Below are 24331 nucleotides of genomic sequence, written 5' to 3'. Positions count from 1 at the left end.
TTAGGATAGTCTCTAGATCCTTTTCATTATTTTCACTATCTATTAACTTTGAATACWTTGAACAAAACTCTGGCCGTGTTTACACAGGCAGCCCAATTCAGATCTATTTTTTCACTAATTGGTCATTTAACCAATCAAATCAGCTCTGAAAAAGATCTGATGTGATTGGTCAAAGACAAATTAGTGGAAAAAATATCAGAATTGGCCAGCCTGTGTAAACGCAGCCAWAAGCATACAGTATAATAATGCCAATGTTAGATTCTCTCTGAGACAGAAAGGCCTGGTCAGGCTCAGTAGAGTGTAGGTCCCTGTTGTTCAGTCAACAGTCTATATGGATTATCTTGAAGGGGAGATCCCCTTCCTTCCTCTCTGCCTGGTTACCATAGAAACAGCCCTCTCTCCTGGGGGTGGAGGTATATCTGCGGCAGGGTAGTAAACCTACACCGTGGCATCATGGACCCGACCCTCCAGAACCTAATTCATTTTATTACCAGTGTTGGGGAGTAGTGAACTAGAAGTAGTTCAACTAGTAATGTAACTACATTTTGCTGTAGCTTGGTGGAACAAATTCTAATCCAGTAGTGTTTTCAGTAGCTACTTACTTTTTTGCCATGTAGCAGTGTAGCTACTGTAAGTACATACTACATTTTGGCAAAAAAATTATCAGACCTGCCTAATTCTCACTTCAAACATTGTTTAAGTGTTTAATAGGATAAATATACATTCAGTTAACATCTGACTCCAGAGTGATCTGTTCTTGCAATTTGTATTCTATGACATTTCAGATTTAGATAGGATAGGATAATTTATCACAAAGTATTTTGGATGTTGTGAACTACTTTTTCTAAGTAACTTTAGTTAAGTAAACTATATTTTTCTTAAGGGTAGCTTTCTTCCAGAGTGAAGTATTGGTAGCTTGGTAAACTATATTTTCAGAGTAGCTTCCCCAACACGGTTTTTAGGGCCTTTAGAGGGAGTGGGGCAGAAGGAGAAGGGGAGAGGCATCACTCATAGACAACAGATGGGACCAGGTCAATCCCTTTGACCTCTCTACCTTAGTGTCTGGATAATGGATAAATATAGCCAGGCCAGATTCCTGCAGTTTGGACAAGAGATGACTGGATGGTTCTCATGAAATCAGTTTTAAAATGTCTGTAGCAAATTGAGTTACAAAAKCATGATGCATCATTCTGAGGACTAAGATGTCTAGTTTTTGGGAACGTGTCTTATTTTAAATACATTTGACATTTTCGTTTGAGTTTTGAACATTTTCACTGTAAATCCTCATTACCAAAATGTGTCCAGATACATTTATCAGGTCATTAAAAAATKAGAAAAAAAAGTTTGTACATAAATCATAAGAATGGTATACTAATTAAAGTTTACATTAAACTATAGTATGTATTACATACCTACAGTGTCTGTGGACATCTCATTACCGTGACACTTTTTCAAGTTCCTGTAAAAACTCCAATCAGTTTTTAAAGAAAGTTTTATTCACCAATGATGCATCATCTAGAGGATAAGTCCTTAGATGAGCACAAGTCAAGTTAATGTATTTGCTTATATGCCTTCAGAATGAGGTTCTTCTCATTACCGAAACCGCTAAAGAGCTCAAATTGGGAAAAGTCTGATTTAATTTGATAATAGTTGTATAATTTTATTTTGAATATTAGTGTTTTCATTGTTATGTTTAACACAGGCCTTTTCATTAGGGGAGCAGGTTTAAAAAATATTATAAATATTGATTTGTTTATTACATTTTTGGACTTTTACGGTAATGATACTTTTGAAAAAATGTTGGTCAAATGTATAAAAAAATAAATACAAAATAGATAAGTACAGATCCTAATCTCAGTGATTCAAGAGAACATTTTGTGAAAAATGACACYTGAGAATTGTTTGTTTCTTTGGACAGTTTCGTGAGAATGACCCAACTATGTTGTTGACAGCAGTTATGATTTACACATTTAACCCCCTAAATGTGAATAGCATAACCTCTGTAAACAACATAGTTGGGTCATTCTCACGAAACTGTCCAAAGAAACAAACAATTCTCAAGTGTCTAATAATACTTTTCGGGAATGTAAAACATTTTCAGTGTAAACTTAAACGATTAAAACCATATATAAAGTATGTAAAAAAGATAATGGATCAATATATTTTTTAATAAGATCATCTTTAATAACCATCACCAAAATAAAAAAAACTAGACAATCAGGGAGATTCTAAAATTCCAAAAATGGCATGGCATGGGGACCCTATTGATTTTGTTGTAATGTTTGAGTCTCTCAGATAACATAAGAACAAGGCATAAGCCATGGAAAAATGTGTATMATTTAAGGAAATTAGCTTTAAAACTGAAATGTCTCTCGGCCCCATGGCAAAATGTGTAGAATTGCAGGAMATTTGCTTTGAAGCTTCAATATTTCTCTCAGCCCCTTTACAAAATGTGTTGATTTGCAGGAAACTAACTTTAAAACTGTAAAATGTTCTCTCTGTCCCATGTAATAAAATAAATAAAAAACACCATCATAAAGTGTCTTAATTAGGTCGTTGGGCCATCACGAGCCGTCAGAACAGCTTCAATGCGCCTTGTTATAGATTCTACAAGTGTCTGGATAGAACCTATTGGAGGGATCTTTCATTAGAAATTCCATAATTTGGTGTTTTGTTGATGGTGGTGGGAAACGCTGTCTCATTCAKTGACCACTCGTGCCTGGTGGATGGCGGCATTGTCATCCTGGAAGAGACCACTCCCATCAGGATAAGAATGATTCACCATAGGTTGAAGGTGATCACTCAGAATGGCTGTGTATTTATTGGCGTTTCCCTTGCCCTCTAAGGGTTGTGTGGATCTAAACCATGCCAGGAAAAGGCCCCCGACACCATAGCAGAGCCCCCAGAAACCTAATTTACTCAAGTGTTTCCTTTATTTTGGCAGTTAACTGTAGCTGTGCCCTTTTACCTAGGATGTCTTCTTGTCAGGTATGATATGGCAGAGGAAAATGCTAACCATTTACWAATTCTTCTGCTACTGTGCTACTCAGAGTAACAGTGAGAATACATCGTTAAAGAGATTTGCTTAATGTGAAATCAACAATTTTCTTAGCATCCAGAGATCCTTTAGAGCAGTGTGTGCTGATACAGCGTAGAGAGACAGTGTGTCTGTCAGCAGGGTCGTCCCATTCGTCCTCTCCTGCACACACAACTCTCTGTCCTCCTGTTGTCATCTGCATCTATGGGTGTAGCTAGCTAGAGCATTCTTTGTCTCTGTAGTGGTAGAGCTATGCTCGTGTCATCTTTCCATGGTGCACCTGGCTCTCTTAGCTGTAAACACTTCACAATAAAGCCAGGAGCAGCCTCTGTTTGTTTGTCAAATCAAATTAAAGTTTATTTGTCACTTACCCAGTTTACTGCTGGTGTAAACGGTGCAGCGAAATGCTTACTTGCGAGCTCCCTCGACAATGCAGTACAAATATGATGTATGGGCCGTCCGCCACCACCCCCCCAACCTGCGGTTGAGGGCAGTGCAGTTGTGTGTGTTGTGTGTGTGTGTGTGTGTGGTGTGTGTGTGTGTGTGTGTGTGTGTGTGTGTGTGTGTGTGTGTGTGTGTGTGTGTGTGTGTGTGTGTGTGTGTGTGTTGTGTGTGTGTGGTGTGTGTGTGTTATGTAGCCTTGTAAATAACTAGCCCTGAAAAGGGCCTCTTGTTTAAGAGCCAATCATAGATTGGGCCAGAGGATGACTTCCAAGCGCCATTATTTTATAGAGCGATAAACTTGGAATGTGCACGTGCATATGTGTGTGTACATGCAGAAAGTGGAGGTTTGTTTCCATAGCAACCCATTATATTTCAAAACATCCGTGCTCCATGTCGTGATCCGTGCTTCGCTGGGGCGTTGTCCTTTTTCATTTATCCATTCATTTACTCGTCTTCTTTTCCCCTAGTCACCCACTCCTTCCCCCTGTCATACCTTCTCCTAACAGGTATGCACTGCACTGCCCTCATCATAAGTCACATGATGAAATGTGTTGGTATGAATCACATAGTGTGCAGCTGAAAGTGTCCTTCCCTCACCTAAACCCGTCATGTGGAATTAGATGAAGCCCTGTGGTTGACTGTACAACCTGGTATGAAGCCTTATGTGACTTATTTTCATTGTTTCAGAGCTGCAGAACGCTCTTCACAAGAAACCAAAAAAGACATGTATCGTAAAGATGGTGGGGACAAGGAACCTGTGGAAAAACATTGTGGTCCTCTGTGTGAACTCGTAAGTATGTTCTTTGTGTGTCTGGCGGTGTGTGTCTGGCATTGTGTGTCTGGCGGTGTGTGTCTGTGTGTGCGTGTGCATGTGTCCATGATGCAGCTTGCCAGTAAGATGCCTCTGGGTGTTAAATGCGGTGGCCGGTGTTTTGTGATGATGGGACTATTGACCTGTCTGCTCGATGCAGCATCGACCAGCAGTGGCCCTCTGTGCTGTTGGCAGGCCTGTTCGTCCGTCCATCCGTCTCTCTGTCTCTGTCTGTCTGTGCTGTTAGAAGGCATGTCTGTTTGTCCATCCAGCCATTCATCTGTCTATCTATCTCCCTTCAGAATAAAGATTCACCACTTCCCTCACTCACCAGTCATTATAGACAGGCTATTAGCTATTTCAGTGCCCTGACCAGTCTGTCTGTCTGCCTGTACGTACGTCCGTCCGTCTGTCTGTCTGTCTGTCTGTCTGTCTGTCTGTCTGTCTGTCTGTCTGTGCTGTTAGCAGGTCTGTCTCTCTCTGTCCGTTCGTCGTTTGTTTGTCTGTCCATCTGTCTGTATGTCTGCCATATGGCCTAAAGAATAAAGCTTAACCTTCTCACTCACCTATCCCAGTAATTTGTAGATATGCAGACATAGACACAGCCCTGGCTATTTCAGTGCACGGTGCCCCTGACTCTAGTCTGACCATGAATTTTGCATGAGCTGTGTTTTTATGAGAGAACTGGAGATGAGCAGGAGAGGGTGTATGTGCATGCTTTTGGCTTTGTTTCAGAGGAGATGAGAGGAGAGATTCATTTTCCTCTTTCTTCTCCCTCACTCTCTGTCTGGACTCATCGTTTTTCTTTACCCTCTCTTCCCATATCCCTCTCTATCTTTCTGTCCTCTGTACAATCTTTCATCTCCTCACTCCTTTTTCCCTCTCTTGCACCATCTCCCCCTTTCTCTCTTATCTTCATTCTCTCTCTCCTCATTCTCTCCCCTCCCTCTCTCTCCCTCTATCCAGACTGACGGGCTATGGCATCCACCACTGCTTTGCCCGCAGTATGATGGACCACCACGAGACCCACGAGTCCACCATGTTCCACAACTTCTACGCTGACTACTACACCATGGCGGGCATCGCCGTGGCTTCATGCATGGCACTGTGCCCGGCGGTGGGCCTGATGGGGAGGAGGGGAGGCCTGCTCATGTTCATGATCATCACTGCGCTGGCATCACTGCTGCAGCTTGGCCTGCTCAACTGTGGGTAGCCTACAGTGTTATACACATACTGCATAGTACACACGCTGTCACAAACATGCACACACACACACACTCACACACACAAATATACAAACACACAGGCATGCACATGCACACACACACAAACACACACACACTCACACATACACTGCAAGCACTCACACACAAATTATCATACAGTCTGTGCATTCTAGCTGCTCACCTTGACCTCTACGGCACAAAGCCATTCCTTGACCTCTACGGCACAAAGCCATACCTTAACCTGTATGACACAAAGCCATACCTTAACCTCTACGGCACAAAGCCATACCTTGACTTCTATGGCACAAAGCCATACCTTGACCTCTACGGCACAAAGCCATACCTTGACTTCTACGGCACAAAGCCATACCATGACCTCTACGGCACAAAGCCATACCTTGACTTCTACGGCACAAAGCCATACCTTGACCTCTACGGCACAAAGCCATACCTTGACCTCTACGGCACAAAGCCATACCTTGACCTCTACGGCACAAAGCCATACCTTGACCTCTACGGCACCGTGTCATTCTGTCTCGTCCCTACAACACTCACGTTGTGAGAGTAGCACAAGCTATCTGACATGTGGCATAGCAGGTCATGTCTCCCCGCTAAAATGTCTCACTGTCACTAGCCAGCTGGTAAGTGTGGATCTTATCTAGTTGTATCTAGTTTTATTATGAATGTGAATAGGTAGAGGTGAAATAGCCTTTATAGTTAGTTATAGTTGTTTTGGAGTGGGGTTTAAATGTAGGTCTATGTGATGTGGTGTTACTGTATGACAAGGACAAATGATTGTCTGAAATCTGTCAGAGTATTTAGTATTTCTTTAAAGAGTCACTTATATGTTGAGTGAACAAATGTTTAACCTACAACTACAGGTACACATCAAGGTCAAACACATACACACACACACGCACGCACACACAACACACATCTTGTGTTGTTATTGCTGTGGTGTAACTAGTGTGTGTTTTGTGACTGGAAAATTAACTTGTGGTACTGCATGGCTGTGTCTTATTTTTGTGTCGGCTATGCTCTGTGTGATGTGTTAGATGATCATTTGACTACATATTAACCTGTGTATGTTTCCCTCTCTCTCCCTATGGCTCCTGTAGTGCTGGGGAAATACAGTGTCCATCTGAATATAGGTACAGTACAACCATCGGTTTGTCTCCTATTCATTCTAGTGGGACCTCAGCCAATGTTTCCCTTGTTGCTGTTGCTCTGCCCTAGAAGCTGAACTAATCAATACCCCATCATTCTGGCTCATAACTGTTTATCATGTTTACCGAATTATATTCAGCTTACTGGAAATACTTTAACTGCTTGATAAAGAACCAAGAAGGTCCTGGGCAGATGGGAGAATTCTGCAGTAAATTGATAACCAATAAATGTGGTTCAAGCTGTTAGAAACACATTATGATAGCAGCAGATGTCCTCAGCGTGATTTGTTTGATATGATTACACAAAGATTGGAGGAACTGACATCTTTATAAGATTGAAGAACACTAAGAAAATGTCAGCATTATAAACTAACAGCACTAAAATCAGGGCTTTAAATGTCGCAATGTGTTTGTTGCACAATGCTGGTGGTTCCAGGCAAAGGTTGATTTTTCACCTCAACCTAAATACTGTGACTTTTCCTAGCTCTCCCTTTCTCCCAATCACTCCCACTCTCTTTCCCACCCACTCTCTAAAAACACAAACTCATTGCAGAGTTCAGTCAGGTCCCGATAGCCCAAACCGTGACGTGCGATTTCTGTTTGACAACTACGACAAGTGACAGTTCAGAGGCACCATGTGACTGGCTCAGTACGTCTGTAGGCATTAGTGAATAAATATCTCAAGGACTAGCTAGCTGCGTTCTGTTTACTGCATAAATACACATTCAGATCCAGCTTGCTTGTCCTTCACAGTGAAACGCCACAACAGACACATGAAACCAGCAGTTGTACAACCTTAAAAGCTAGTACATTATACCTGGTATGAAATACATTATGCCGTATCACCATCATTCATCTGAGCTGCTTTTCATCTTGCTTGGTCTTCATGTATTTTAATAAGAGTAACTTCTTCTTAATGCTATTTTTCATTAGAGGTGGAATTACCAGTCTCCCTGTCTGTATTCTACTCCCTGATCCTCCTTTGTCTCATTGACCCTAACTAACCTCTAGCCCTCTTCTTCCCCTGTGTATTTATCTATCTCTTATGTTCTCTCCATTCTCTCTATCCCTAATCTTCCACGTGGAAGCAAACTGGGCCTGGCCTGTTGTCAGACAGCCAGAGGATTAGAGATTAGAGAGGAGCAGCAAACTGACCAACCTCGGATGATCCTCTTTGGGCAACTTAAACATCTTTAATTTGGACACCAAACCGATCCGGGACCAGCCAGAGATTATCCTCTTTGGGCAACTTAAACATGTTTAATTTAGACACCAAACTGACTGGAGACCAGCCTCGGACGATGCAATTTAAACATGCCTCATATACTGTATACACGTCATGGGAATGATGTAACCATCTACATATGTTATTTATAAACCCATAGTTTTATGTCAAGATGGCAGGAAATGTGTTGTTGAAGTATTAGGATCATCCTTCAACAACACCCTGCTCTTAGGAGAAAGCATAGGTACTTTTCTTGCTCAGTGCAATGAGCATTCTCTTAAGAGCGTCATTCATCTATCAGGGTTAGATATAGTATTTTCCTTTGAGCTTATCTCACCTTTCTACATTAGAATGTATTCTCTCTGTATAATGGCTGGATAATGGTTATGTTTGTTTGCTTTCTAAGCAGAGTGCTCATATACACTAATCTCACTTTAATAATTTAGGCTGAATCGAGTTTAATAGCTGACTCGTGTGTTGTCTTCTTTCTGTGCAGAGAGCTCGGATACACTTAATAAGAACTTCTCCATCGCCTTTTCCATCATCGGCATGTTCTCCTCCCACGCTGTCAGCAACCTGAGCATCTTCTTCTGCGCTGAGATCACCCCCACCGTCATCAGGTGAGCCCACCCACACACTGGGACCGGACCACTGGAGCGTACCACTAAGGGGGGTTGATGGATAGGATTCAGAGGGGCTGTGAGGATATGTTCAGGCCAGGGTTGAGGAGAAAGCTTGTTTTAGGCCTCATGGGAATTGAAAACAGGGTTTCATTTTATTCCCCTTTTATTCAGAGATGGCTTGAGGAAAATGTCTGGTTCAGTTTATAACATTTTACAGAACATTCACTCTGTCAAGCGATGTAAATATACTGTCTACAAATCTGGAATTGAAGAAAGATAAAGAGGTGTGGAGTCTGAATGTTGCTGTCATCATCTAGTGTGAAGGCAAAATAGCCTGTGTTTTATGATGCTCATTATCCAAATATAACATAGTCTTAGTCGTTTGATCGCAGTAGAGAGGTTAATGACTTAAGGTTGCTCTGACCTGCTAGGATATCACCAGGATATTACAACCCTGCTGTTAGCACAGCACTCCCACCATTTCAAACTATTGTGTGATCATGGACCTCTTCTTACATGCCCCCATCGATAACATAGTAAGGGTGTAGTTCTATATCCACATATTGTTTGAATTAGCCTTTCCCTCTCTGTACAAACTACGACACATCTTTGGATCGTCATGATGGTGTGTTGTATTATGTAAGGTATGGTGCACTGCACTGCCTCGAGTGACTGCGGAGCACCACCTAGTGGCCAGTACCAGACCAGAAAGGAGAGAAATGATGGTACTGCATTGGCAGGATTCTCTTACAAATCAAATCAAATTTTATTTGTCACATGCACCGAATACAACGGGTGTAGTCTATACCGTGAAATGTTTGGTTACGAGCCCTTCCCAACAAGGCAGAGTGAAGAAATAAACAAATATAAGTAATAGTAACACATGAATGAAGCTATATCCAGGGAGTATCGGTACCAGAGGTAGATATTTACATGAAGGCAGTGTAAAGTGACTAATAATAAGAGTAAAATAAAGAACAGACTAGCAGCAGAAAGTATTCAGTTGTTCCACATTTTGTTGTGTTACAGCCTGAATTCAAAATGGATTAAATTGAGATTTTGTGTCACTGGCCTACGCACAATAATGTCAAAGTGGAATAATGTTTTTAGACATTTTTACAAATAAATTACAAATGAAAAGCTGAAATGTCTTGAGTCAATAAATGTTCAACCCGTTTGTTATGGCAAGCCTACATAAGTTCAGAAGTGAAAATGTGCTTACAATTTCTTAAGGCTAGGAGCAGTGTTTTGACGTCCGGATGAAAAGCGTGCTCAAAGTAAACTGTCTGCTACTCAGGACCAGAAGCTAGGATTTGCATATTATTAGTAGATTAGTACATCTGGATAGAAAACACTCTGACGTTTCTAAAACCGTTTGAATAATGTCTGTGAGTATAGCAGAACTGATTTGGCAGGCGAAACTCCGAGCACAATCCATCCAGGGATTTTTTTTTTMGGTCAATGTGTTTTCTATTAGCTCTTTTTAATAGGAATTTGCTTGCAGTTCCTATGGCTTCCACAAGATGTCAACAGTCTTTTGAAATTGGTTGATGTTTTTCTTTTGAGAAATGAAGAAGTAGCCCTGTTATTTCCATGTGTCACTCAGAGGGACTCAAGTCTTTTGGTGGGCGCGACCTGGAACGTGCTTCACTTTGTTTTCGTCTGGTATTGAACACCGTTTATCTCGTCTTAAATTATATTGATTATTTACGTTTTAGGATACCTAAGGTTGGATTAGGAAAGTTGTTTGAAATGTTTGGACTAAGTTTACAGCTAATTTATTAGATACTTTGTAGGCATGTCGGGCGAGTTGAAACCGGTGTATTACTCAATCAAATGCGCTAAATAAATGGACATTTTGGGGATATAAAGAAGAAATTTATCGAACAAAAGGACCATTTGTGATGTTTCTGGGACATTTTGGCGTGCCAACATAAGAAGATCTTCAAAGGTAAGRCATGAATTATATCGTTATTTCTGATTTTTGTGTCGCACCTGGCTGGTTGAAATAGRATTTTCTTGTGTTTGTATGCGGGGTGCTGTCCTCAGATAATCGCATGGTCTGCTTTCGCTGTAAAGCCTTTTTGAAGTCTGACACTGTGGCTGGATTAACAAGAAGTTAAGCTGTATTTTGATGTATAACACTTGTATGTTTAATGAATTCTTATTATGAGTATTTCTGTTTTTGAATTTGGCACTGCAATTTCACTGGATGTTGTCAAATCAATCCCGTTAACGGGATCCGAGCGGGAATGGGGGTGAAGGGATCCCTAAGAGGTTTTTAACTTCTTACGGCTGAGATCCCGTTAATGGGATTGACTTAACAACAGCCAGTGAAAGTGCAGGGCGCTAAAATTCCTCAAACATACAAGTATTTTACACCATTTTAAAGATAAACTTGTTGTTAATMCCACCACAGTGTCCGATTTCAAAAAGGCTTAGCGACGAAAGCACACCATCTGATTATGTTAGGTCAGTACCTAGTCACAGAAAAACACAGAGTCACAAAAAGCAGAAATAGAGATAAAATTAATCACTAACCTTTGATGATCTTCATCAGATGACACTCAAAGGACTTCATGTTACACAATACATGTATGTTTTGTTCGATAAAGTTCATATTTATATCGAAATCTTAGTTTACATTGGCGCGTTATGTTCAGTAATGTTTTGTCTCCAAAACATCCGGTGATTTTGCAGAGAGCCACATCAATTTACAGAAATACTCATAATAAACATTGATAAAAGATACAAGTGTTTTACATGGAACTTTAGATAAACTTCTCCTTAATGCAACCGCTGTGTCAGATTTCAAAAACACTTTACGGAAAAAGCACACCATACAATAATCTGAGTATAGACGCGCTAATACACAAAAACAAGCCATACAGGTACCCGCCATGTTGTGGAGTCAACAGAAGTCAGAAATAGCATTATAAATATTCACTTACCTTTGATGATCTTCATCAGAATGCACTCCCAGGAATCCCAGTTCCACAATAAATGTTTGTTTTGTTCGATAAAGTCCATAAYTTTTGTCCAAATACCTCCTTTTTGTTCGCGCTTTTAGTTCAAAAAGCCAAAGTCATGACACACAGGGCAGACGAAAAGTAAAAAAATTCCATTACAGTTCGTAGAAACATGTCAAACGATGTATAGAATCACTCTTTAGGATGTTTTTAACATAAATCTTCAATAATGTTTCAACCGAAGAATTCCTTTGTCTTTAGAAACTAAAAGGAACGCAGCTGCCTCTCACGGGGGCGCGCCTGAGTGAGCTCGTGGCACTCTGCCAGACCCCTGACTCAATCAGCTCCCATTCCCTCATCCTTCACAGTAGAAGCCTGAAACAAGGTTCTAATGACTGTTGACATCTAGTGGAAGCCTTAGGAAGTCCAATATGACCCCATAGACACTGTATATTGGATGGGCAAACCAACAAACCTCAGATTTCCCACTTCCTGGTTGGATTTTTTTCTCAGGTTTTTGCCTACCATATGAGTTCTGTTATACTCACAGACCTCATTCAAACAGTTTTAGAAACGTCAGAGTATTTTCTATCCAAATTTACAAATTATATGCATATCTTAGCTTCTGGGCCTGAGTAGCAGGCAGTTTACTCTGGGCACCTTATTCATCCAAGCTACTCAATACTGCCCTCAGCCATAAGAAGTTAACTGGACTTTATTAATTACTGCTGTATAACTCTATTACTAATTAAATCTACAGATAAAGTTGATCAAATGGATTAAACTGTAATATTTTTATTGTAAGGGAAATTAAAATAGGCTGGAGGTCTTGTGTTTTTTCTGGACTGAAGAATTATACAAACCATTTCTTGACTCTAGCTAAACAATAGCGAGTGTTTCTCCCACAAATATGTCTTAATGCAATTAATCCTTTACAATAGTTGATGTACTATTTATCAATTGTAGGTGCTTATGTTTTCGCACCTTGTGGGTTGATATGGATCTGATGCATATGCTAAAGAAGATGCCCATCAACGTTGTCTAGCGGGTTAATAGATATGATAGGAGAAAACTGAGGAAGGATCAACAACATTGTAGTTACTCCATAATACTAACCTAAATGACAGAGTGAAAAAAAGAAAGCCTGTACAGAATACATTTTTTCCAAAACATGCATCCTGTTTGCAAAAAGGCACTAAAGTAAAACTGCATGTGGCAAAGTAATTAACTTTATGTCCTGAATATAAAAGTGTTATGTTTGGGGCAAATCCAACACTTCACTGAGTACCACTCTTCATATTTTCAAGCATGGTGATAGCTGCATCATGTTATGGGTATGCTTGTCATTGGCTAGGACTAGAAAGTATTTTTAGGATAAAAATAAACCGAATAGAGCTAAGCACAGAAAAAATCTGAGGAAAACCTGGTTCAGTCTGCTTTCCAACAGACACTGGGAGACAAATTCACCTTTCCGCAGGACAATAACCTAAAACACAAGTCCAAATATATACTAGAGTTGCTTACTAGGGCAACATTGAATGTTCCTGAGTGGCGTAGTTATAGTTTTGACTTAAATCGACTTGAAAATCTATGGCAAGACTTGAAACTGGCAGTCTATCAATGATCAACAACTAATTTGACAGATTTAAAAAATAATAATAATAATAATTATGTGCAAATATTGTACAAACCAGGTGTGCAAAGCTCTTAGGGACTTACCCAGAAAGACTCGATTACAGCTGTAATCGCTGCCAAAGGTGATTGTAACAAATTGACTCAGGGGTGAATTCTTATGTAAATTAGATTTTAGTATTTCATTTTCAATGCATATGCTAAAATTTATAAAAACATGTTTTCACATTGTCATTATGGGGTATTGTATGTACATGTGTGAGATAAAAAAAAAAATACATTTGATCCATTTTGAATTCAGGCTGTAACACAACAAAATGTAGAATAAAACAATGGGTATGAATACTTTCTGAAGGCACTGCATAATGAGTGCAAAAGTGTGTGTGCGTGTGTGTGTGTGTATGTATGTGTTGTGTCGGTATGCACGTGGGTGTTTGTGTTGTCGGTTTGTGTGTGTGTGTGTGTGCGATATGCACTGTATGTGTGTTTGTATGTAATGTATGTGAATGTGTGTGAGTTTTGTGTCAGTGTAGTGTGAGTTTGTATATAGTGTGTATGTATAGTCTTGTGAGTGTGCATAGAGTAAGTGCAAGATAGGGTCAGCGCAGGTAGACCAGGTAACCATTTTATTAATTATTTAATTAAATGCGGGAATAATGACATGCAAACCTGGGAGGCTTTGTGTTCACATTGCCCTAATAAAGGGAACCGGAACCGTGTAATTCAAGCTAACCGAATTCAGACCACCTCTTGAGATGGCCTCATTTCGGTTCGCTTTTGGGGCTCTTTTGACAGGTCTGAGTTCCTTTTGGAGTGAGAAGAAAGATTAAGTGAACTGCACTGAGTTCATAAAAATGGTCTGAATGGGGCCAAGTGTGAAAACACCCTGTCATGACGTTGCCTGCGTGGGTATAGCAATCTCAATCCCCCTCTCCCTGCCTCCCCCTTTGCTCCTTCAACCCATGCTGTGATCACAGAGAGACGTTGTAAATTCCTGAGGATCTCCTCATGGCTAAACAGTATTAAGAGAGAGAGTAAACTTTCAGGACAAAGGAATTCTCTTCCACCTCACAGAACTTGAGGTACGAACAGATTTCATGTTCCGGAAAAAGTATTAAAGGCCGGTGGGGAGTCCAGCTATTAACATGTCCATTGGTCACCATGTGAGAAACTCAGGAGAGACTGTGGGACCACATTACCATACCGCTGTTTATATAATAACCTCAGATATGAAGTTTACATCTGTGTGTTGTATAAAATGAATGAGTGAGTATGATACTGTTTGTATAATTGTGTAATATGATGTTGAACTGTTTAATGAAGGAAATACAACTCCCGGTTGTATTTGAACTAAATCCAAGGACCGCCCCTGAGCCAGTTCGGTCAGAGACCATGGGACCACCCCTCTCTGCTATCTGAATAAAAGMCAACTTTTAAGAAATTACCAATGCAGACCATGTTTCTCTCAATCACGAGAGGACAAAGGTTTGAGAACAGACTGCTGAATCTTTTAACCATCCCACGTGGTTAAAACTCTTATACGAATCATAACAAGTCTTTGATATTGACTTCTAGTCTGCAGCTAGGAATTCGGTATCATTGAACGCGAAGAAAGACAACCGCCGAAACAATCATTCTTTAACGAATGTCCCTCAGAACAATCCACAACCGAGACAGAACTTCACTCCAACCAAAACGAACTTTTCTCCAACGACCAAGGCGACACACACACTGGACGTAACTATATATATATTGATTGCAATTGTTCCCGAATGAGTGAGCGTTCATGTGTAAGGATTAGCATGTCAATTGTTATARTTATGGACTCTGTAGTGAATTCTTAGTCGAACGCAACTTTCMCTTTGTCTAACAGCCGCCATGCCGGTTTAGCCCACTAGGGCATATTCCYTCYACCATTTCAKGTAACTATTTTAAGTTTGTTTGTTTATGCATTTCTGTGAATTAATTAGTTAGTAATAAATAAATGATTTAAGACAATTGATGTATGGATGACTCATAGTGAAGACTGGGTTCGTGCAGATCAGCGATTTACGACGTTTGGAATGAGACTGACGTAAGGTAGAGTAAATTACAAATTTAATTAGAAGACCATTGATCAGATAGGAAAATATCTGAAAGGTTATATTGGGAAATAATAACCTTGTAATCTAATAACTTTCCCTGGTGCCCTCGAATTCATAGTTAATTAGTTTCGTTATTACTCAAGTGATGGCGTAATCCCTAATTATAGGAATCTATGATAAAAACTATAAATCTTCAATTTAACGATAGCAAAGACACGACAACCCTTACTCACATCGACCATGTAGAGCGAGATCACACAGTCATCCGTAACAGGGGCTTTCACGCAAGACTCAGTGTTGTATTTCTCGAAGTGAGCATAAAAGGTATTTAGCTCGTTTGATAGTTCTGCATCACTGGGCATCTCATGGCTGGGTTTCCCTTCGTAATCTGTTATTGTCTGCAAAACCTGCCACATAAGACGAGCGTCGGAGTTGGTGTAATAGGATTCCATCTTCCTCCTATATTGTCTTTTTGCATGTTTGATATTGCGTCGGAGGTCGCAACAGGCTTTGTTGTATGCGTCCATGTCCGTGTCCCGTTCCTTGTACGGAGTAGCTTTAGCCTTTAGCCCAGCGCGGATATTGCCTGTAATCAATGTTTTTAATTTGGATACGTTCGTATTGCTACTGTGGGGACGACGTCGTCTATGCACTTGTTGATGAAGCCTGTGACTGATGTGGTAAACACCTCAATGGTATCGGATGAATCATGGTATTGCAGCACTCTCTGCTGTTGTGACTTTAAAATGGCTGATAGGATATGTCAATAACACAATAATCACCAAGTGTGTCTTCGTAAGGAAATGACACTAGTAGGGGCTTGAATGTGGAATGTGCCATTGAATGTGAACATAGAGAAAACCTTGAAATTGAATAAATTCAGACTGTAACTAAGCAGATCGTTGCACTGGAAATAGCAGAGGTTGCAGGGCACACCCTTTCTAAAGAATGGATCAGGTTTAAAGACAGTGGGGTGGTTTCGGACGTAGTCATGTGCTTCAGATATGGTGGCTTCCTAGCTGACGTTCCATGTCTCCCTTTGTAGGGGTGGTGGTCTGTATCGTCTCAAATCTACATGAGAGCTGCCTAGGAGAGTAGGGGGCAAGGGTGGGTTTGAGATTTGGTGTAGTTGTGTAGACTTCAGAAGTGATGACTGACATGACGTTCCTTGTCTCTCTCTCCGTAGGGGTGGTGGTCTGGGCCTGGTACTAGCCAGCGCTGGCTTCGGCATGCTGACCGCCCCCATCATGGAGCTGCACAATCAGAAGGGCTACTTCCTCCACCACATCATCTTCGCCTGCTGCACCCTCATCTGCATCATCTGCATTCTCCTCCTCCCCGAGACGCGCTACCAGCCCCTGCCCGAGACCCTGGCCGATGGGGAGTGTTACACCCGCCAACCCCTGTTGCCCCCCAGGAAGCCTGGCGAACAGCGCCTCCTCCTGGCCCAGTCGGAGAGCAGCAGGGACTACACCCGGGTCCACGACACACCAATGCATGAGGCGGCCGCCACCACTGTCTTCACCATGGACTCCACGGCATCCTCCGCTGATGACCTCACGGCACCGTCGTTTATAGATATTTTGCCGCCCCCCGCCACAGAGTTGACGTCATTCCAGCCTGAGCCTGATCCTGATAGCGTGCCCCTGGTTAAGAAAGACCTCAATGGGCGATCCGTTACGCCCCCATCTGGTACTCCCATGGCGGCCCTAGATAAGGCAGGCGTTGTACTGCCTAGTAAAGAGCACCTGTTATCTTCCACACCTAGAAATAGTGCCCTCACTCCCTCCAATCCCCTTCTGACTCCCTCCATTCCCCCTGTCATAGAAACTCATTGTACCTTGGGCTCTACCACTCACCCTGTAATTGTCCCTATCCCCCCTTCTCCAACACCCTCCCCTACTGTCAATGACATTGTTCCCCTTCCCCCCATGGCGGACTGTACCACTCCTATTGATTCTACTGACACCATCACCACAGATTCGATCATTCCCATTCTAATAGACTCTGTAGATGACAAACTCCCCCCTCCTCCTACCCATAATTCAGACTGTAACATTCCCCCTGTCACAGACTCTGTCCATACTCCAGAGTTGGACTCTTCATGTGTTAAGGATGTTGTTGTCTCTCCCTCTTCCCCTGTCGTAGCTCATTCCCCTGTTCATTACCCCACCCCCCTACCACCACCACTGCCACCCATTGACTCAGTTCATATCCCACCAACAGTGGACTCTTCCACTCCCCCTGTCATAGACACTGTTCACCCCCTCACTGTGGACTCTACCACTCTCCCCATCACAGACATTTTTCAACCCCTTACATTGGACTCTACCACTCCGCTTTTCATAGACTCACTTCTCCCCAACATAACAGACTCTGAGACCACAGAGGCGGCCCCTGCTTCCACAATAATGGACTGCACCATCTCCTCCCCAATAGACTCAGGTATCCTCCCAGTAATGGATTGTGCCATCTCAGAAAACAGCGCTGTCAACGGGGTGGTGTCTTCATGATCCAAGGCTCCACCTGTGGAACAAGGAGGTGGGCCCCTCCCCCATGGAGGAAGAAGCCCTGGACACCCATGTCACATGACGGGGGTCACTAACTGGCCTATCAGGCCTCAGACATTTCAGCTGCTCTGTAGGGAGACTGCCAGCGACAGACAGGAGGGTAACAGCTTGAGCTAGGGCCAAGTTTTTTTCTGTCATACATCTTACTGGGAACAGCCAGAGAACAGGACAGGGGGACCGGTTGTGGTGACAGTGATGAGTGGTTAGGGACAGTTCAAMATTTACTGGCAGGGTAATGTGTTTTTTCCCCCAGGTTTACATTCACCTATTTTCAGGTTTTACTATATCATTTCTTCCATTCTAGACATATTTCCTCATCTGCTTGCATGCGCCTCCCCTATATCAAGGTGTTTTGGAGGTTCCATTATGCACTGCACTTTTCCAAACACTAACTATACCACATGCCAATATAGTCTACCAGTCTAACTGTCTATCCACCATTCATAGTGACAATGGTGGTAGGTGGATAGTTTGTCCAGATCTGCAATAACTAGCGATCATACCACACATAATATCATTCAAAGCTGAACCAATATAAGCAGAGACCAGGTGCGTCATTGCGGATGAAATAACAGTGAAGACATGAGACATGCAGCTCAAAAATCTCCCCTATACTGTAAATCTTGTTTAGGGACTATACAATTATCCTACCTAGACTAGCCTAGAACACATTATTGCTTTCAAGTCAGTACATTTTACTCTAGGCTATGAACTGCAGTGAAAATGTCATTTGATTAACATTTCATTCCATTCATTCCATTTGGCTCAGTTGTTGGTCTACTCTTGACAGTTTATAAGATCTAGAACAAGGGTCTCAAACAGGTCCAGTCCACCTATGAGTAGCTTGCAGCCCACCTATGAGTAGCTCGCAGCCCACCGATGAGTAGCTTGCAGCCCACCTATGAGTAGCTTGCAGCCCACCTATGAGTAGCTCGCAGCCCACCTATGAGTAGCGCGCAGCCCACCTATGAGTAGCTTGCAGCCCACCTATGAGTAGCTCGCAGCCCACCTATAAGTAGCTCGCAGCCCACCTATGAGTAGCTCGCAGCCCACCTATGAGTAGCTCGCCAAACAATTCTGAAAGTACATGCAATTTTCACATGGTCCACTGCAAACTGTCATAAACAACTGTGTGATGCACGCGTTTGTCTATCACTTCATGTGGAGCCAGTTGATGTGATAACTGTCTTGTGGGTTTCCCCAAAGCCTTCTCAATCAAATGTTCACTGCAAAGTAGGCTTACCTGGCAGAAGTATATCATGAGTAAGTATATCATGTGTGTCTATACTGAACAAAAATATAAATGCAACATGCAACCATTTCAAAGATTTTACTGAGTTACAGTTCATATAAGAAAATCAGTCAATTTAAATAAATTCATTAAGCCCTAATCTATGGATTTCACATGAATGGGAATACAGATATGCATCGGTTGGTCACAGATACATTTTTTTTTTTTAAGTAGGGGCGTGTATCAGAGAACTAGTCATTATCTGGTGTGACCACCATTTACATCATGCAGCCCGACATCTCCTTCACATAGAGTTGATCAGGCTGTTGATTGTGGCCTGTGGAATGTTGTCCAACTCCTCTTCAATGGCTGTGCAAGGTTACTGGATATTGTCGGGAACTGTAACACGCTGTCGTACGCTTCGATCCAGAGAATCCCAAACATGCTCAGTGAGTGACATGTCTGGTGAGTATGCAGGCCATGGAAGAACTGGGACATTTTCAGCTTCCAGGAATTGTGCACAGATCCTTGCGACATGGGGCCGGGAATTATCATGCTGAAACATGAGGTGATGGCGGCGGATGAATGGCACCACAATGGGCCTCAGGATCTCGTCACGGTATCTCTGTGCATTCAAATTGCCATTGATAAAATGCAATTGTGTTCGTTATCCGTGGCTTATGCCTGCCCATACCATAACCCACCGCCACCATGGGGCCCTCAGTTGTAAGGCCTCTTGGACGTACAGCCAAATTTTCCAAAACGATGTTGGAAGTGGCTTATGGTAGAGAAATGAACATTCAATTCTCTGGTAACAGGTCTGGTGGAAATTCCTGCGGTCAGTATGCCAATTGCTCGCTCCCTCAAAACTTGAGACATCTGTGGCATTGTGTTGTGTGACAAAGCTGCACATTTTAGAGTGGCCTTTTATTATCCCCAGCACAAGGTACACCTGTGTAATGATCTTGCTGTTTAATCAGCTTCTTGATATGCCACACCTGTCAGGTCGATGGATTATCTTTGCAAATGAGAAATACTCACTTACAGGGAAGTAAACAAATTTGTGGATAACATTTTAGAGAAATAAGTTTTTTGTTCGTATGGAAAATGTCTGGGATCTTTTATTTCAGCTCATGAAACATGGAAACAACAATTTATGCATTCATAAACTTCATAAACTTCGCCATGAAATGAGTAGCAGCAGTACAGAACCATCGCTAGACCGGCACATTAGACGGTACATTCCTCACTTGTGCAATTAAAGGGCCAGATGTGAAACTAAAGGGGAATTACACTCAAAGATCAATTTGTTAGTTTTTTCCAGACCTAAAAAAAAATATATTCTGATGTGACTTTAAGCATTGACATGGACTCAGAACATCCAATTTTGTTGTTTCTTAATGAACAATTATTGTAATTTTGAGTTTTAAATTGTTTTAATCTAAACCCACAATTTATATTTTACTGAGAATGTAATTTGGGAAAATATTCAACATATTTGGGGGATTTATTATTTATTTATTTTAATTAAAATTATTTTTTAAGGGCCCCCTTTAGAGTTGTTCATTAACCATTATTTTACCAGGTATATTCACAGAAAACATTATATTGTACACTAAGGACCTGGCGATTAATTGCAGGGGAGAGGAGAAAAGGAAGAATGTGCCTACTTGAAAGCTTGAAAAAATGTGTAACTCGAGACGCATTACATTTTTAAGCTTTTCATGCTAGAAAAGGTTGGAGACCCCTGGTCTAGAAATACACAGTAGCAGGCCATTCTGGCTTTATTTTAAGTTCTGATACTGAGATGCGCTGTCTGTTGCGGATCATCATTCTCCTAAGTCGTGCTATAATAATGTGGTCACATATGCTCCCAGCAGGCCCAGTTGTTCAGGAAAGCGTCATGCGTGCTCTGCCTCCGATCCGATCCGAGCAGCACCTAGAACCTAACACTTCAATATAGCCTAAATATTTGTAATTTAACTTTTAAAATGGATGACCTTTTATGTGTGGCATAAACACAACCAGTCACAATATTTGAATCTGATTAAGCTACTTCAAAAGTCTCCTGTAGGCTACCTGCGTACATTTGTCCAACATTTTATTCAGGCATCCAAACTGTCCAGATTGTGGTGTTGAAAACGCAAACCATGATGTTGAAGCAGCCAAAGTCAGTATGCTTTGCTTATTGGTTGTTGTCCATTGGCACAGAGACCTGTTGGTGGAAAATTTGTTGCATATATTTTATATAATTATAAACCGGGTGGTTGGAGCCCTGAATGCTGATTGGCTGAAAGTCGTGGTATATCAGACTGTATACCATGGGTAAGACAATAAAAAATATTTGTACTGTTCTAATTACGCTGGTAACCAGTTTATAATAGCAATAAGGCACCTCAGGGTTTGTGGTATATGGCCAATATATCGTGGCTAATGGCTGTATTGAGGCATTCCACATTGCGTTGTGCTTAAGAACAGCCCTTAGCCGTGGTATTTTGGCCATATACCACACCCCCTCGAGCCTTATTGCTTAAATATGGCATCAACATTTTGAAAATCTGATTTCCACCTAGCTGATCATTGTCTGCAGCTTGCTCTGATTGTGGTGTAGGTCTAATGAAACAGGCCGGGAGCGTTAGCTCTGTCCATGGTGGTCGGCGAACTCTCAACCTTCTGGCCTATAGCCCTGCGTTGTATCGACTATGCCACAAAAGCATGATGAAGTGGAAAAGTCACATTTATAGACACAGGGTCTATATATATATATAACTATATATATATAGTTAGTTATTTGTGGTCGCAAACATTATTTAGAGTTAATTCTATGAGGGGGGACGGTGTGGAATTATTTTTTACAATACAAGGGGAGTGTTGTGTGAAAATATTTTTTACTTTGAAGATGGGGGTGCCATATTTTTAGGACACCTCGAAAATGTTGAACTGTCCCTTACTCAGCCACAGTCTGAAACTGTCAATAATTAGGACGTCGTCAGCGTGTGACGTTGTTGTTGTTGGGGGAATCTGAATGTAATTTCAGACTGAGAGACTACCAGCCAAAACTCCATTTAGAATCCTTTATCCCCAAGGTTAGTTGGAGATTCCATAAATACCACAAAAAAAAAACATTTGACTGTACATTTGGCTCAACTGCAGACTTAGATGTATGTCCAATGTGTTTGATGATGTACAATTGCCTTATCATGTAGAAAAAAATTACTTCAAGTATACAAAGCAGATTTTTGAATGTCAACAGTGCCAGATTTCTCCTAATTGTTCTTGTTGTCGCTGAAATTAGTACTCAGAAACCAATTGGAATCTGTGTAGGGAAAAGAGCAATTTGCCAAACATGAAAAACCAAAAGTAAATTTTGCTGCCCGAATGAATTGCCAATCAAAGGGCAATAAAGACAAGTATTGGAGGTATTTTGATGTATTAGACAATGAGTTAAAATCTCAAGACTTCAGTCCTTAGTGTAATACAAGCATGTGTGTATGAAAAGTTAGAGAGAAGGAGAGAATGACTTGAACTGAAGAGGCATGCTCCAAAGTTAAAAGACAATAGACTGTTTATGTCTGAAATGATAGTAGAAAAGGAGCGCTTTACCAGTGATGTGGTTTAAGTGAGTGGTCAGTTGGTCCTGTAGGGCTATGTTGTGATTATTGACGGTGTGGTCCTGAAAGTGAAACATTTTCGTTTTTTTTTACTATTTCCCTGTTTCATGGGACTGAAGCGTCATCTTTTTATTGTTCCACTCTTTTCATAAATGAAATGAATTGTACTGTATGCAATGAATCTTGTAAACGTGATATTGTAGATAAAATTGCATACTTAATGTTGTTGTGCTACTGATGTTGAGCTTGATTAGAAAAAAAGAAAAAAGATTTCTACTATAATCTCAAGGGGTGTGTCCTTAGTGTATACAGCTAATCGGCACTGTCACCATTATTTGTGTGAATGTAAGTGGCACTTTATCCTTTGCTAAGGGGACAGAGCATGTAAACAAAAATGTAACTTTTCCACGAAACAAAGAAGTGATGTTCAAATGTTACCGAAAAAGGCACAAGAGCTATCACTCTGAAATGGACACATGAATGACAAAAGTATTTTGTCAAATATATCTGTCATTGCCACCATCTTGTGTGTATTGTGTATGTGTCATTTGCATATTTGTTGTAGTAAAAATATTTTTGGTATATTCCCTAGAAAAATATACCTGAAAATATTTTCATTTCACAAAAGTATGCAAAAATGATATTTTTGAGATATTGACAAAAATTCTGCTACATTTTGAAATGTAGGCTTACCCCTCTCTGTTTTTGTTGGGTTTTTACTTCAAAATATTAACAATCATTAACATTAAGTACTTATTTCATTGTAATCAATACAGACATGATAGAGAAATGCTGTGATCTCTTGACTGTAAAAAACAACCAACATCTTTGATTATTTTTATTAAAATTGAAATATATGAGGAGCTTTCTTCTTCTTTTTAAAACCCAAATGGCTAGTGTCAACATCATGCTTTACCAACATCTGTGATTGACTGACTGTTGACAATAGTACATACCCGACAAACAAAATGGTGGCTGTCAGTTCACTAATAAGGCTACTACATCCAATTGTGCAGAGATCTGTGTCAATTGGCCACTGTTTACAAATACAACATCACTAATTTATTGTAAAGCTTCTTTTCAAATCTCATTGATTGATGTCAAATACCATGGAGTCCACATTCTTATATAGTGTGTTTATTACTATGTATTTAACCAGGAAAATACAATGGCTTTGGAGGTGTCCAAAGTGTTGTGTATGATGCAATAGCAGCCAATATGATCACTCTACTGTACACTAATCATACAGTAGTCATCACAACACATATTGTCATGTATTTCTATGGATGTAAAAAATAACTATGTAAATACTAAACATGTAACAACATACTTTATGTTAATTCTCTGGTTATTTCCTGGTAAATAAGCACACTGTTTTCCTGGTAAATAAGATATTATTTTCTTGTGAGATTAATTACTAATACTACATCCACCCTGTTCACAAGACTCAAGCATGATGCAGAAAGGATATGTGAAACAAGTTAAACTTCAGTACACCCCTATATGGGCCTATTCACTTCTTTAATCTCCAATACACCCTAGGCCTCAAAGCACAATGTATCCTGGTGTCCTGCCAACTCAGAGTAGTTAACTCAGGAGTAAAGTTTCCCCTAGTTACAGATCTAGGATCAGCTTCCCCTCACCCGATCCTAAACTTAACCATTGGTTGTGAAAATGCAAAACTGACCCAAGATCAGTGTCT

The 24331-nt window shown here is 40.9% G+C and overlaps 1 protein-coding gene across 1 annotated transcript in view; it reads left to right on the top strand.

Annotated features, from left to right (window-relative positions):
* The window catches only part of LOC111956910 (solute carrier family 22 member 23), an 81154-nt gene extending 57196 nt beyond the window's left edge, over window positions 1-23958 (top strand). The window contains exons 6-10 of the mRNA XM_023977612.2: window positions 4169-4271; window positions 5259-5497; window positions 6637-6669; window positions 8406-8529; window positions 16404-23958. Coding sequence (XP_023833380.1) covers window positions 4169-4271; window positions 5259-5497; window positions 6637-6669; window positions 8406-8529; window positions 16404-17730 — 1826 coding nt within the window. The 3' untranslated portion in view covers window positions 17731-23958. The remainder of the gene's footprint in view (window positions 1-4168; window positions 4272-5258; window positions 5498-6636; window positions 6670-8405; window positions 8530-16403) is intronic.
* Window positions 23959-24331: the final 373 nt, after the last annotated feature.

This window comes from Salvelinus sp. IW2-2015, linkage group LG32, assembly GCF_002910315.2.
Source record: "Salvelinus sp. IW2-2015 linkage group LG32, ASM291031v2, whole genome shotgun sequence".
In the NCBI taxonomy this organism is placed as follows: domain Eukaryota; kingdom Metazoa; phylum Chordata; class Actinopteri; order Salmoniformes; family Salmonidae; genus Salvelinus; species Salvelinus sp. IW2-2015.
The sequence above is the reverse complement of the archived record's forward strand: the minus strand, read 5'-3'. Positions and strand labels throughout refer to the sequence as shown.